This window comes from Octopus bimaculoides, chromosome 9, assembly GCF_001194135.2.
Source record: "Octopus bimaculoides isolate UCB-OBI-ISO-001 chromosome 9, ASM119413v2, whole genome shotgun sequence".
NCBI lineage: Eukaryota > Metazoa > Mollusca > Cephalopoda > Octopoda > Octopodidae > Octopus > Octopus bimaculoides.
This window is the reverse complement of record NC_068989.1, coordinates 41,661,256-41,677,354: the sequence shown is the minus strand read 5'-3', so window position 1 is coordinate 41,677,354 and position 16,099 is coordinate 41,661,256. Positions and strand designations below refer to the sequence as shown.

Genomic DNA, 16,099 nt, shown 5'->3' with positions numbered 1-16,099 from the left:
TCTCTCTCTCTCTCTCTCTCTCTCTCTCTCTCTCTCTCTCTCTCTCTCTATATATATATATATATATATATATATATATACACACACACACAAACACACACACACATTCTATTTCATTTAATATTCTTCTCAATCTATTTTTCTTATGCCTTTTTTATTTTCTTCCTCTCTCCTATATACATATATATACACTCCACTATTTTTTCCCTCAAAACACATGCTCTGACTCACAACACCTTCTACACCTCTTCCTTTCCCCGCCTCTCCACTTACACGCTGTCCCACCCCACCAACCCCCCACTATCCCATCAGTATGCACCATCATGTTCCAATAACTGTGTGATAGAATGGTAAGCAAGGTGACAACTCAGAAACAGGCTACTGATGACACATGGCAAAAGGAATGCCATGCAACAAACCTCGCTGCTGATATTTGCTTCACCAATTCTTTGGTATTGTCTAATTCAAATCCGGTGCAGGATTCCATCAAAGCAACAACATATCTTTTCCACCCTCTCACACACACCCTATCCACTCATTCTCAATGCTGTTCTAATAATGATTAAACTAATGTAATAATAAAAAATTAATTACCAAGATTATCAGGTTTGTAACTGATAAATGCCATTAGTTGACCAGTTTGTCTTTTCTCCCTGGAATTTTGGTGGTTTTATAATATCTCATATAATTGTATTTTTCTCTTGATAATATCTCTTATTAGGCAAACCCCTAGAATTGCCATTGTTTATATTATTACATTATGGTAGTGTCATGACAAAACACTTCCCAACTTCAAAATAAATAGCAGAGACCGCACCAGTGAAGGCTGGTGTGGCAGAATAGCTATAGCTATTCTGATAAAGAGTTTTGCAAACATCATAAACATTGCAGTGTAAAAGAGCTAATGTTATTATTTCTTAATCAATATCTCCTTGATATTAAATCGTTCATATCATTTGAGCACCGGTGCATGGCGTAAATAATTTTATATTCCCTTATTAGTATCTTCCCGATATCCAGCTGATCTGAATGCTGGAATATTATTGATTTGCAGTTCAAGTAATCTCATATACCTTTTCTCACTGTCCTATAATTAATTCATCCAGCATCCAGACATGTTAACACACAAGCAGCTTGAATAAATCTTGTTAGTTCCTGCAGTGCTGTGGCGTTGCAGCGTTTCTGTGTGTTATGCAGGGTACCATGGTTTAGCCACGCATTGAATTCTTCAAAAAACAAAAGTGCATTTGGGCATTAGGTTAAGCAACTTAGCCTTGCTATTGGGTATTCCTGTCTTAGTAAATTAAGATATGCATATATACACACACACACACACACACACACACACACACACACACAGAAATAGATATGTACACTTATGTAAGTATGTATGTATTTATATACATATATATACAAATAGATATGTACATATATATATATATATATATATATATATGTATATATATATATATGCATATATATATTTATTAATATATACATACATACATATACATGCATATATACATTTTATATAGGGTTGGCGTTAGGAAGGGCATCCAGCTGTAGAAACTCTGCCAAATCAGACTGGAGCCTAGTGTTGCCATCCGGTTTCACCAGTCCTCAGTCAAATCGTCCAACCCATGCTAGCATGGAAAGCGGACGTTAAACGATGATGATGATGATGATGATGATGATACATTCATGTATATATAGATTTGTGCATATACATATATATATATATACATACATACATGCATATACATACATATACACATTTGTATATATTCATGTTTATAGAGATTTGTTCATATATACACACACACACACACATGTATACTCAGTGTTTCGTTTTCACTGGAAATATGAGGAACAGAAAGAAAAAAAAGTGTAACAGAACAAGCAGATGAATGCCAGCAGCTGAGGGTGAACATAAAGCGTTTGTCTCCTGATTTGTACATATGTTTAATATTGAAAATATGGTGGTGTGCATGCATGAGTGTGTGTGTGTGTGTGTGTGTTGTACTGTATGTAGCATTACAGTTTGATCCTAGTGCATCATCTGCACAGTTGTGGGTCACAGCACATCACCTTGCTAGCTGTCTGAGATGGTGTGAGTGACAGCCTTGACAATGATAGTAGTGACGATTTGGGATGATGGTGGTGGGGTGTAAGTCGTGCTAGTGGTGTCAGCGGCGGCGGTGGTGGTAGTGGTAGTAGTAGTAGTAACAATGGCCAGAGGTTTAAAAATCTGTTGCTTTCACAAGAGGATTATTTAGAATAATTATAAAGTAAATCTTGCATTGTTTGGCAAAATGATCTTGAGTAATCTTAGCTTCAGATGAATTTAATGATATTTGTAGCAGCTGCGTGTATTTGTGTGTGCATGTGCACAAGCATGTGTGTGTGTGTGTGTCTATATAAGCAATGGAGATGTGAAATTTTTTTGTTTTTCTTTCTCCCTCATTTTCTCTGTCAATATTACTTGAGCTCTTTCCCAGTAACTCTGATCATCTCAATGTATTTTTTTGTATGGATTGCCTTGCATTGGGTCCTCAACTCTTCCCAGAGCCTTAGAAACAGTTTTTATGAAATATGTAGTGTCTATGGCATTTTTTTTTCTTGCCCTTGTAGAGGCCATGCCTCTCTCAAATCAGGCGACAATGGATTCGTACTAAAGAGAGACAGACTAACAGAAACAAAGAAAAGAATAAGAGGAGAAGAATCAACCCCAGTATGGGATTAGTGCTTCATTTATAGGCCTTGATAGGACAAAAGACAAAGTTGACCATGGCAGGATTTGAACATGGAGCACAGAGTTCAAAGAAATACTATTTGATGCTGTAAAGACTCTACTGATTGGCTGCCTTGTGTGTGTGTGTGTGTGTGTGTGTTTATATATGTGTATACACGCAAACACAGTGAAGGATAGACATTACATATACAGACATACACAGGGGAAAATAGATATTGGGATAGTCAGAATTGCTTGGAAAGAGTATGTATATGTTTGTATGCATGTATATACATATATATATATGTATGTTTATATAGGTGTATGTATATATGTTCATATGTATATATGTATGTTTATATGTGTATGTGCATATATTTGTATGTTTATATATATATATATATATATATATATGTTTGCATATGCATATATTTGTATATATTTATGCATATATGATGCATATATTTGTGTGTGTGTGTGATCAAGAGAGGAAGAGAATAGTGTTAATATTCTTAGTCATAGTGCTAAAATGTCAGCCAGTGAAAAAAAGGTACTCAACGTGTTAAAGGGCAGGGTGTTATTTCATTAAACTTTACTTAAAACATACAAGATGTTTCATCTAGAGAACAACAGAGCTCCGTCTAGATTCATCGGGTTTTGTTGGGACTGAGAAATGTGTTTGGAAGTTGTTGATCTGTGGAGAGGTAGGCCAGTGTATATCAGGTAATTGTGTGTGTGTGTGTACAAGTCTGTGGTAATTTAATATGCAAAGGTCAATCAAATGTGAGATCTAGGTGGTAGTATTGAGGAAACAAAGGAGTGGGAAGGATAGGATGAGTTTATGCATATTTGGAGTACTGAGAGTTATGTCTTCAAATGCACCTGACTGTGTAGGTCAGTAAGGAGACAGAAACGAAATAAACAAAGGTTGGGAGAATGAGTAATTAAATATATTGTCCTTATGTTAATGGAATTATATTATACATGTAGGTGCAGTCATGGCTGTATGGTAAGAAGCTTGCTCCCCAACCACATGGTTCCGGGTTCAGTTCCATTGCATGGCACCTTGGGCAAGCATTTTCTACTATATGTGTTTGTGCCCCACAACATTGCTTGTGTTTACGTCCCCATAACTGAGCAGTTCGGCAAAAGTGACCGATAGAATAAGTAGTAGGCTTACAAAGAATAAGTCTTGGGGTCGATCTGTTCGACTAAAGGTAGTGCTCCAGCATGGCCACAGTCAAATGACTGAAACAAAAGAATAGAAGAATACATACATATATATATCTCACTGTATTAACCAAACTATTGAATGTTGTTATGCACTGCTAGTTACAATTCACATCATGTTGTTTTTAGCTTCCAAATGATCCCACTCCACTCCCTGGGCTGGCAGGCCAATATATATATATATATATATATATATATATATATATATATATATATATATATATATATATATATAATAGAGAGAGAAAAGTAGGGCAGCATGGTCACAGTCTAATGACTGAAGCAAGTAAAACATATATATTTAGATGTGTGTGTGTGTAAAGTATCATTCAACCTTCCAAAGCTAACATCTATCAGTTGGCCCTACACAAGCGTCTGCTTTCTTATACTCACACACACACACACACACATCCATATACACAAACATATGAGCACTACGCACACACACACTCATGCACACTCATTTGTCATTTATCTCATATTCTCCTTAATTTTGCTTTATTAAACCGCAGATATTTCACTCCACCTCTATACTCATTAGTCAAGCGATTCACTCCAATAAATTGAGCATTCCTGAATTACAGAAAGGGTTTTGTGTTTTTGTTTTTTTGTTTTTCTGAATGACTGTTTTCCCATTATTAATTCCTGAGATTAATGAAGTTGGTCACCAATCAGCAGACCTCTTATTAGTCAAGTATCTTAGAACCTTTCCTCAGACAACCACATTTTCTAAGCTATTACTCACCACCTGTCAACACATTCCTTTGCATATTGATGATGCATTAACAGCTTTAAACTTTCACTGTTTAACTCACTGTGCGTATCAGTGATGGTGGGAGAGGAGAGGAAATAATTATTTTCATAATCAATTTTTAGATTGTAGGTTCAGGCATGGCTGTGTGGTTTGCAACCTTGTAGTTTTAGGCACAGTCTCATTGTGCAGACCTTAATTTAGTATCTTCTGCCATGGCTCCAGGCCAATTAATGCCTTGGGAATGGAATTGGTGGACAGAAACTTTATGGAATCCCATCATATATTCGTGTGTGTGTGTTCTTGTGTACACAAATGTTATCATTCCATGGCTTTGCTTGTCATTATGTAAATGAGACAGTGATACGATGTATACATTCTTTATTGACATAATGATCAGCTGCTGTGCATTTTCAAAGACCCATGGAATAAAGGCATCCCTTTACTTGAAAAATATGTGAAAGTTGGTGACAGGAAAAGTATCCTACCATAAAAGTCTTTCTTTAAATACCTCTCCACCCAACCCATACAAGCATGGTGGTACAACTGAATAAATGTTAAATAATGTTTCTCGTGTAAAGACGGAATCTTTTGAGTGGAAATTAATTGTCATTGCATTTCTAAAATCTGTTTGTAACACAGGTGAAGGTTTAGGTAGTCAAGTGTGATATCTTGGTTGTGTGTGTGTGTGTATTTAGATTATCAAAATAGCTTTTCAAATGAATTAGTTGTAATAGTCAGAAAAATAAACCTGAATACAGAATAACAGTAGTTATTCTCATCCAACATAGTGTATGAGAAACAGCAATTGTTATCGTCACAAACATTACTGGATAGAGAAGTTCTATTATACTGAACTTCCATTATATTTCTTAGAAATGTAATGATGTATTTGCAATATAAACTCTCACATATGCTCACACACACACACTTATTTGGATAGATAGGCAATATGTATGTATTCACTCACAACTGAAAGCTATGTTCAATAAAAGTGAAGAATAAATAGGAAAGTATTCACAATATTGCAGTCTCCATATATACATTTGTATATATTGTTTGTTTGAATATATGTGTGAAAGTATGTTTTCTCTTCTTTTTCAAAGTATATATTCAGTGAGTTCAATAACTACAATATATGCATTCTTTAATAACTACATTATTATATTTTCAATAACTACAATACATATATTTTGGGATACTTGGAGTGTATTTCATTGGTTTATTTTACATCTTGTTTTTCCCATGGTAGCATGGGTTGGATGAAAACTTTTTAGTAAGACTTTATTTTACAGCAGGATGCCTTCTTGTTGCTATACTTTACTTGTATTTTATGTTGGGAACTTCTTATTTCATTCATCCTAGAATGCATTGAGCTATAGGCTGAGTTGTTAACAGAGAATACCGACATAATGTCACACATTTGCTCAAATGATTTCATGCAAAGACACAATGTAAATATTTACACTGGTACACACAAATATAAACACACAGCAACCTTTCATACTGTTTCCACATACCAATGCTACTCACACAGCATTGGTCAGCCCAAAGCTACATTAGAAAACACTTGTCTGAGATGTTAGGCAGTAAGAAAAATAATTGAAACCCCATCATTTCAAAACACACTTCATATCCATACAACCATACCATTTTCAATAATTATAATTTTGAGGTTATTAGAAATAACTGTGGATAGTGTCACATTTCATATTGATCTTAGGAATAATATTCAAATCTAAATTTGTGAAACTGCCTTCCTGATATCAGTTGTATTGTCTTTTTTAACATCCTTCAATGTTGTAAGCTCCTCAACATGACACCCTAATCCATTGTTGTTTATGTATACTTGATCTTCCAATGATAGATGTTTAGAAATATATTTTCAGATGGTTGAACTTCCACTGTTTAACTTGATCTCTTCAAATGCTACACCAAGCACTTATAAATATTCTTGCCTCATGGCTTTGGCAATCTATCATATTAATTACACTTTTCTGATATGAAAATCTACTGGATGCCCTTGTTTTACTACTGTTTTAGGATTTCAATCCCTGACATTAATAGCTTGTAGCATTATAGAAATATGTATTTACATTTATATAACCACATATGTAAATGCATGCATGCTAGACACTGACATGGCTGCATAATTATGAAGTTTGCTTCCCATCCAAGTGGATTTGGTTTCATTCCTATGTGGCGCTTTGTTAGTGGATTTGGTAGACAGAAACTGTAAGGAGTTCATCATGTGTGTACATGTATGCATGTGCGCACACATGCATTCTTACTTTGTCTTGGGCATCTTTTAAACCTGGCAGAGTCTATCCTTCTTCAGGTCTAACCACAGCTGATTTCTTCCAAAGGAGAGAAAGTCAGAAAGACAGAGTGAAAGAGAGTGAGAAAAAGAATTGATTGCAGGTCAGGACTGGTACTTTTATTTATCAACCTCAAAAGGATAAAAGACAAAGTTGATTTTGGCATGATTTGAACTCGGAGTATAGAAAACCAGAACATTTACTACAACTAATCTGTATGATGTTCTCACAGCTCTGCCAACAAGCCACCTTATATGTTTGTGTGTTTGTACACAATGTAATGCAAATATTGTAAAATCTGACTTTGATGTCTCTATTCAGCTCATTATGTTCTGAGAAACGAATTTGCTTTCTCCCATTGTTTTGTCCAAACCTAATTTGATCAAGACTGATATTTCATTTGCTTCCTTCTTGAATCTTACTTGTGAGTAGAAGACATGACAGAGCCCATGAACCCTTGGATTCTAAGCAAGCCACATAGAAGGATTTTTGTTTGCTTGTTGTTTGTTTTATAATAAAGAGAAAACCTTGCTGAAGATGAACTATTATCCCAAAGCAAACTAGATTGACAATTATTAATAACAACAATGAAGGCATCTTTTGTTGCTCCAGCTGCTGTTTTTAACTTCAATGTCCTTTACTAATGCTAATATAACATCAGTCTTGTATTTCTTTTGTTTTCCAGGAAGTCCTATGGACAGTCCACGCCAAGCATCACCCAACCTTCACAACCAGTTTCCATTCCAAAATATCAAGAAGTAAGAATGATTATCTTATTTATTCACCTTTAAAAAAAAAAAGAAAAAAAAAACACCTTGCTTGTTTCTCTGTTGTCTGTGTGTCCAGTAATCATTGTGACTGGTTAGTTGTCTGTTGTCAAACTATCTATTGCACTGTAGTAATATCTTGACCATTGAACTTGCGTGTGGAAGGTGACAGTCGCTTCTGCACCCATTAAATACAGAATTAGAAAAGATGTCAGCTATTGAGATTTCACAGTAGAGCAGCTTCAGCTCCATCTCGCAAACCTTCCAATTAGATTGGTTGTGACACATAATCTCAATGAATTCAATTGGAAACACTCTGTGTGTGTGTGTGTGTGTGTGTGAAGCAGGTTATAATTAATAGTCAACTGTTATCAGTTAAAATGACAGTGGTGGTGATGGACAAAAAAGCTTAATTAGGTTCACTGATATGGGATTTCTGAAGTATTAATTCTCTTTTTTTTAAAGTCTGGTTGATGCATTGTTTTGTTCTTGTTTTTAAGAATTAATGTGTTCAATTTTTAATTCTCTTCAAATCTCTAATCTGTAAGATCTCTAATCTGTAGAATTCGTATTAATTTCTTGAATATTGGAAGTGAAGAAGCTGCTATCTAGTTAAAGTAGAGGACAATAAACAATATATGAGCATAGATTAAAATATTGGTTGTTATTGTAATGGTCTAGATATATTTCTGTTAGCTTCAGTCAACTTATCTTATAAATAAATTCTATATAAGGAAGGTATGGCAGCTGAAAGATCCTTCTGCTAAACATAAGTTCAGAGAAGTTCTAGAAGGCAGAGAGGAGATAAAGAAAGAGAATTATATGTTGAGACAGAAGAGGAGGAAGAAGAAAGCTATGAGATAACTTGCTGCAAACGACAGACAAGATCAATGGACAGATAGAAGGTAACAAGGTGATCAAGTGGTATTGTAGATAGAGCCAGGTAGTATGTGAGACAGACCTGGAAAGATTGGAAGTGTGGGGAAGGAAATAATATCAGGTAGTTGTATGTGAGAGACAGTGAAGGTAAGAGGTTTGTCTGTGTTTTGCAGTGAAGCATTCAAGATTTCAAAGCTAGTTGTTGGTGGTAAAAATTATTTGTGGAATTACGGAAGTACACTTATCTCCACTGACGCTGAGAAGAAAGAAACATGGAAATGTTAGTACTTGAAGTTACTGGATGCAGAGAACGCTGGGAATGGAAAGGACTAATTGAGGAAAATTCAACAGAAGGAGTAGCTTATTAAGTTGACAATTATATAGTCGAAAAGTGCTGCTAATCCATTTGGTACCAACTCACTTGAGACTCCCACCTAGTTCTATGATGCAAGTTTCTTCTTTTAAATAGCTTCATTGAAACCTTCCATCAAAATTTCATGTTATTTCATGTTCCAAACAGCTACTTAATAATGGCAATGTTATTCCTCTAAATTCTTCATTAATTGAAACGAGGATAGTGTATTCCAGCAGAAATATAATAATCAGAGGGTTAAGAAAATGAAGGTAGGGAAGGCGGTTGGACTATCAGGAATAGTTGATGACCTGCTGAAAATATCCAGAAAAGTAGGACATGTGTTAATCACTTGATGGTCACTTGGACAGTAGACTGAAATATCACACCCTGTGAGTGGTGTAGCAACATTATTGTCAGCTGCTACAAAGGCTAAGATGCTCTAGAAAGATAGAACTTCTAAGGTATCAAATTGATTGGGCAAGTTATGAAAGTAACAGGGATAGTTACAGGACACCTGGTTAAGAAGAGAATTAATTAAGATGAAATGCTTTTGAGATTTGATGGGTAACAGTGGTACCTTCTTCCTAAAGAAATAACTGCAGGAGTTCTTGACTAAAAGCAAGCCACTATATCTAGCATTTGTCAGCTTGGAGATCTTTCATACAGTACCATGCTTTGTAGTTGTTGTTAACAAAACTAGGTTTAGACAAATGGTTTGTGAGAGTTGTGCAAAGCTATATACAGCATTGTTTTCAACAAAGAAAGAGTTGGCAATAAATTCAACAAAAAATTTACTGTGTTGGTAGGTGTTCATTGGGGGACCATTTCTCAATCCTCATCTGTTTGTTATAGTTCTCAAGTCATATATAACAGAAGTGTTTAAAGACCAGTTGTTCACTGAAACATCAGTATGCCAATGTCTTGGTCCTCATAGCTGAATTTGATGAATATTTAGAAAAGAAGTTCCAAACAAGGATGGAAAGCTTAGAAATTGACGGGGCCTGAAAGTTATTCTAGCAACAACAAAAGTGTTAGCCAAGAGGAAAGAAAACAGGACTCTACTGCTATCTGGTAGGATGCCTTCCTAGATACACAGAAAAAGGGTAAACTTTGAATGTACAAGAGATACAGTGAGATCACAGCAAAACTGAGAAGGAAAGAGTGCTTTTTTTATGGAGCAGATACACAGAACTAGCTATCAGTAAGAGCGCCTGTAAAATGAATTATTTCAAATACTCAAAATGCTCTGTGGGAATATTTGATAGCTTCTGTTATATTACCTAGGTGACTCAATTAGTAGTGAAGGAGAGTGGTCTGAAAGTATAGTAGCTTGAGAAGGAAAAAAAACAAGATGGAAGAAGTTCTGGAAGTTATTATCTCTGTTGGCAAGATGAGCTATTCCTGCTGAGTCAAAGGTAGATTTGTATGATGTTGCATGATTGCAGTGGGCATTAAATATGAAGGATATATGTAGGCTGGAAAGGAATGAGAACATGCTTCTTCATCAGATATTAATGTTAGCATACACAAATGAGCTGAAAGAAAAACTGGGTATTAGAGCAATAAGATGCAGTGTGCAAAAGAGAACAATACCCAAATGCAACAATGTTTTTTCACTAAAATTCTTGTTTTCCTATCCATACATAGTGAGAGAGGTATTTATATGTATGTATATATACATATGTAAGCATTTACCTATATCTCTAGAAGAAAACAGGGGTTTGTGTGAGGCCATCTGACAAATGTTAGCTTTGGAAGGTTGAATGATATTTCACTTCATTAAACTAACAAGCAGATCTTACTCTTTCACTTACAGCTTTATTTCATCAGATGTCCAAAGCTATAGATAAATTAATCATATTTGCCATATTACTCATTTAACATAGTTCATTGTCATCAAAATAATTTTGCTTCTTCTGTTCGATTTTGTGACATTTCTGCAAAATGTCAAATGTAAAAGAACTGTATATAACATCTAGCTTGGATAATGATAACATTACAGGCCATTCAGGTGTGACAGGAATATTGTTAGAAAATCTTTTATTGTCTCCTCCATAATTATGCTGGAATCAAGTAATGTCTGACATGGTCATTTAACTCTTCCATGCCATCAAAGTAATGTCTGGTTGTGTTTGGAGTTTTTGTCTACACTTAAGAAATGTCAGAGTTGGTGGGTGAAGAGAGCAAGAAGGATGAATGCTAACAAAACTATGGCTTGTTATTTATTTGTTCTGTGGTCTTCTTGTAGCTTTTATCTTGCTCACATGCTTCATATAATTAGCAGTTGCACAGCTACAAGTAACTGTAGGTACATCTAGTAATTTTGTATAGGTGTGGTGGTTTGTATTTTTATATAAAAACATAGAAAACAGTATTGTTATCTGTATTTTGGTACAGTAAATTAAATTCTTCCAAATCCATTCAGAGTTATTTGAACATTTCAAAATTAAAAGAGAATAGGACAACAAATTCTACTAGAATCTGATTTCTCTTCATCTGGGAGGCAGTAAATTGACAGAATTTTTAGACCATTGGTTAGAATGCCTCACACTATCTCTTCTGACACATTGCGCTTTAAGTTCAAATGCTACCAAGGTCAAATTCACCTTTCATCCTTTGTACTAGATTAAGAAAAGTACCAATTCAGGGATGTGCATTTACAGAAGTGTAAGAGTGTCAACCCAGAGGCCTTGTGGTATTTGTTCTAGTTCAAATCCTGCTACAGTCGACATGGGTAGTACACTTTTGTCACCTGGTTTTAACACCACCACTTGCTACCTTGGGTACCTTTAGCAGAGTTCACTCTGTTTTGAGCATTCTGGTTAAATCTCTGGTTTGAGGGCAGCCAATACCAAGGAGATGAAGTTAAGTCAAAACACCTGTGTTTGATGGTCCACTAACACCATTCAGATATCAGATAGAACTATCTTTCTAATACACACAATTTCCAAGAAGAACTTACTCTTGCACAAAAGGAAAAACAGCATTCGTCTATATTTTATAAATGTTATAGACATCGTTATTGTAATATAATACTGTTTCAAATGCATACATTGTTGTAAATGTAGCCAGGGTAAGCTTCTGCACAAATCAGCTAGTGTTTTGTTTGTTCATTTCCATATAGGAACAAAAGTTATGACTTATCTCTAAATGACCAATAAATCTGTCACTAAAAAGTTGAAACTAGTGTCTGATGGTTTACTGGTGTCATTCAGTGTGAGCAGTATTTTTAACACACATAGTCTCTAAAGAGAAGTTTGTCTGAAGCAAAAGGAGAAATGTCTAGTGTCATTCCTCATTTGTGTCTACATTTTAAGTGCTATACACTTACAATGTTGGGTCCACTGTGGAACTGTTGTGTTTCAGACATCAACAGTCAGCAAAAAAATTATAGAAGTAAGACAAAGATATTTCAGTAAATAGAAGTAATTAGCTTGTAAATTAATTTATTGAAATGAAACCATAGCAATTAGATGAAATTTTGTTAAAAAATCATTGTTAGTCATTAATTAGTTTAAATTCCTGAATGTCTTTCAATATTGTTGGAATCAAATATCGACTGCAACTGGTTTCATTTGAAATATCATATATCTTCTGTTAAGTTGTTGCTGGTGGTTAGCATTTCACTTGACCAACGCCTGCATACTTAACTGGCTTCCTCAAGACATTTACAGTAAGAATTAGTATCTAGCTTGGTACTCTGAGTACTAAAGCTGGTGATTACTGAATGTTATGGCAGAAGTACTGAGAGCAGTGGCAGTAGTTGTGGTGTGTTGTTAGCAGTGGTAGTTGTATGGTTCTGATTGTGAAAAGAGCTTTGTAATTTGCTTGAGGCATTGTGTTACAGAAGTAAAATAACAAATAATGAAAACAGTGAGCTTCTAACAATGTGAAAAAAAAAATCAAGTAACCTTCATATATTTCAAGCACAAACGCCTGACGTGCCTTTGTACCTCCATTTTAATATTTGTTATTTTAGTTTCAGTTTGTGTTTTAGAGCTCTGTATGTAATATCTATCTCTGTGTGCTTAATCAGCTGGAAGAACAGATTCAAGTTAACAAATAGCTGGTTATATTTTAGTTCTTTAGTCATGTTTCAGGATGTTTTTTTCACAAACCTTACCTGTTTGCTGATTTATGTACAACTACACAGCATCAGCATCATTATCATTGTTTATGATTACCCAAAGGTATGCACACACACACACACACAATCTCCTACAGTTCCTTTGTGTTTCAGCCTTTTTTCACAGTAATCCTAACTGAACTTACAGTCTATCACTGTGGTAGTTGGCCAATTGATGTGACATCACCTCTTTCTAGTACAATGGCCTTTGGCTGAATGACTCCTCTGTACTGCCTTTTTTCAATATATAGGCATTCACACACACGCATGCACACACTAGTGTTAATTTTGTAGAAAAGGAAGCAATCAACTGAAACGCCCCCTTGTATTTATTTTATTGCTCCATGTGGTGAGTATTAGACACAGTCAACAAACACCCAATGTAGAATATGAACTCCAAATAATTGGCAAGATCCCAGACTCTGCCATTCCTCTCAGCTGTGAAAAGTATTACTAAGTAGAAGTGAAAACATAAATAATGCTGTGGTGTGTTAGAAAAAGCAGCACTAGTACATTGTTAGTGAAGTTCTCTGGAGATGTGTGTATGACTATATATATATATATATATATATATGAGAGAGAGAGAGAGAGAGAGAGAGAGATCGTCTGTAGTTCATTAAAGCAGTAATGTATTTTTATGGCCGGTCAGAGAGTGACCATTGGTTTCACACCTATAAAGCCATATAGGTGACTCATCAGACTCAAATTGGTGAGTCTGAGTTGCCTCTACGACTAAGCGCTTTATAAGTCCAAAACCAAGGGTCACTCTCTGACCAGCCATAACTATCAACATCCTAAAAGTATATATCCTAAAAATGTGTGTGTGAAATTAAAGAAACAACAACAGAACAGGAATTAAGTTGATTATGCAATTACTGTTTCTTTGTTATTTTTAAAAATTTCATATTATGCTCTGTACTCATTGCTTTATTCTGAAGCATGGCATATTGAGTTCTAACACCAGGATTTCAGTATTGCTATGCCTAAGTGAAATTTTAAAATGCATGCTACTCAGAGTTGTAGTGGATGATTGCAAATGTGTAACATAACTTTTGACCCCCACTCAAGGAATAATCATAATGTGATCATGCATCGCTGTTGCCACCTGACTGGAGTCTGTCTATCTATCTATCTTTCTATCGGCACACACACTACAATATGCGCATTCTTTGGTGTGCCAGTGAAGATTTACACCTTGTTTGGTTGTGTGGAATGTGTGTGAAACCTTCATCTTGCAGCATTTCACCTACTCTACAATGTTAAACAGCATACAAACCTACCCTTTATCTACTCTCTCTCTCTCTCTCTCTCTCTCTCTCTCTCTCTCTCTCTCTCTCTCTTTCACTCACTCTCTCTCTCTCTCTTTCACTCACTCTCTCTCTCTCTTGCTGCCCTTCTCTCACAAGAGATTTGTAAGCTTTCTGTTGCATAACTTGGTGGCTTTGGCATAGATAAGTAGTGAGATCTTCTGCAAAATTCCATGAAATGTGACATCTAAAACAGTACCACCTTGCCAAATAACCTACCTTATAAATAGCTGTCATATTAGCATGAATGCAGATAGATTTATTTGTTCTGTTCATGCATCTGTCTATTAGTTGTTAATTGTTGTTCACTAGCCAAGTCGTTCACTTGGCTGCAAATAAATTATTGATTTTCTTTAAACTAGGCTCTGACTTGATTTGAACACCTAAGGCTGTGGTTAACTCTACTGTACTTTATATGCACAGACCCCGTGCATTTACTGACTGCACCATTGTAGTCACAGTACCTCTATACTCACTGACCCTCTGCATTCATTGCACATCTGTATTCTCTGTGCTTCTGTGCTTGCTGCCTACCGCACATGCTACACCTCTATACTTAAAGTGCTTTCATACACTCTGTACTTCTCAACTATGTCTCTATACTCCCTATGCCTCTATACGCCTTCTGCCTCTATTCACTGTGCCTCCATACTCACTATGCTTCTACTCGCTGAAAATTTATACTCAATCAGCGTCTATACTCACTGTTTCTACACTACGCTTCTATACTCATTATCCCTCTACTCGCTGTTCCTCTATATTCACCATGCCTCCATATTTACTGTGCCTCTATACTCCCTATGCTTCTACTCACCACACCTCTATACTCACTGTGCCCTGATACTCAGTATGCCTTTAATCACTGCATCTTTATCGGTGCAATGAGTATATACCACTTATAGTACATATTGCTTCTGTAACCTCTATATCTACAATGGTCACCTCCACCTTACCTGTTTATAGTTATAGCATTTCTATAATCATTCTCTCTCTCTCTCTCTTTCACTTTTGTTATATGTAGTTTTAGTGTCTATATAACTGTTCTATACTTCTTTATAAACTGGAACTATATATTTCTGTTGTTTTCTCTTCGGTCATTAAACATGCAACAGTTCATATTGTTATTTTATCTTCGCTAACTTCCCCCACTTATTTCTTCATGCTGAACGGGCAATGGGCTTCACTCCTTTCCACCATTTTACTCTCATGTTTGCCATCCTCTTCTCAACGTGTTTCCTATTCTGCTCTGTCCAACCTCCCACTTTCTTCTTCTTAGCTGTCACTGTCATTTTCCATGCGCTGCATACATATTTATCGATTCATTTTTAATAACCAGTCTTGCTGGGTTTCATTGTGCTGGCTGATCAAATAGCTAATAAAACACTGCTGACAACTGAAAGCTTAGAATAGACGCAGCTTGGTGACTTGAAAGTACATTTTTGTTTTTTTGCTCTACGCATTTGCAAGCGCGCGCGCGTGCACACACACACACACACACACACACACACACACACAAACCCATGTATTGTGTGTACATATGTGCAAACGTAGTGTCTACATGTGTGCATAGACATGTGAGTGTGTGTGTGTATAGATATATGTATGTATATATATATATATATATATATATATATA

The 16,099-nt window shown here is 35.6% G+C and overlaps 1 protein-coding gene across 7 annotated transcripts in view; it reads left to right on the top strand.

Annotated features, from left to right (window-relative positions):
• Positions 1 to 16,099, top strand: part of LOC106880501 (microtubule-associated serine/threonine-protein kinase 3) — a 260,570-nt gene that overhangs the window by 199,150 nt on the left and 45,321 nt on the right. For all 7 annotated transcript variants that reach the window (XM_052970660.1, XM_052970661.1, XM_052970659.1 and 4 more), the window contains one exon: positions 7,716 to 7,788. In XM_052970660.1, the coding sequence (XP_052826620.1) occupies positions 7,716 to 7,788 (73 nt within the window). The remainder of the gene's footprint in view (positions 1 to 7,715; positions 7,789 to 16,099) is intronic.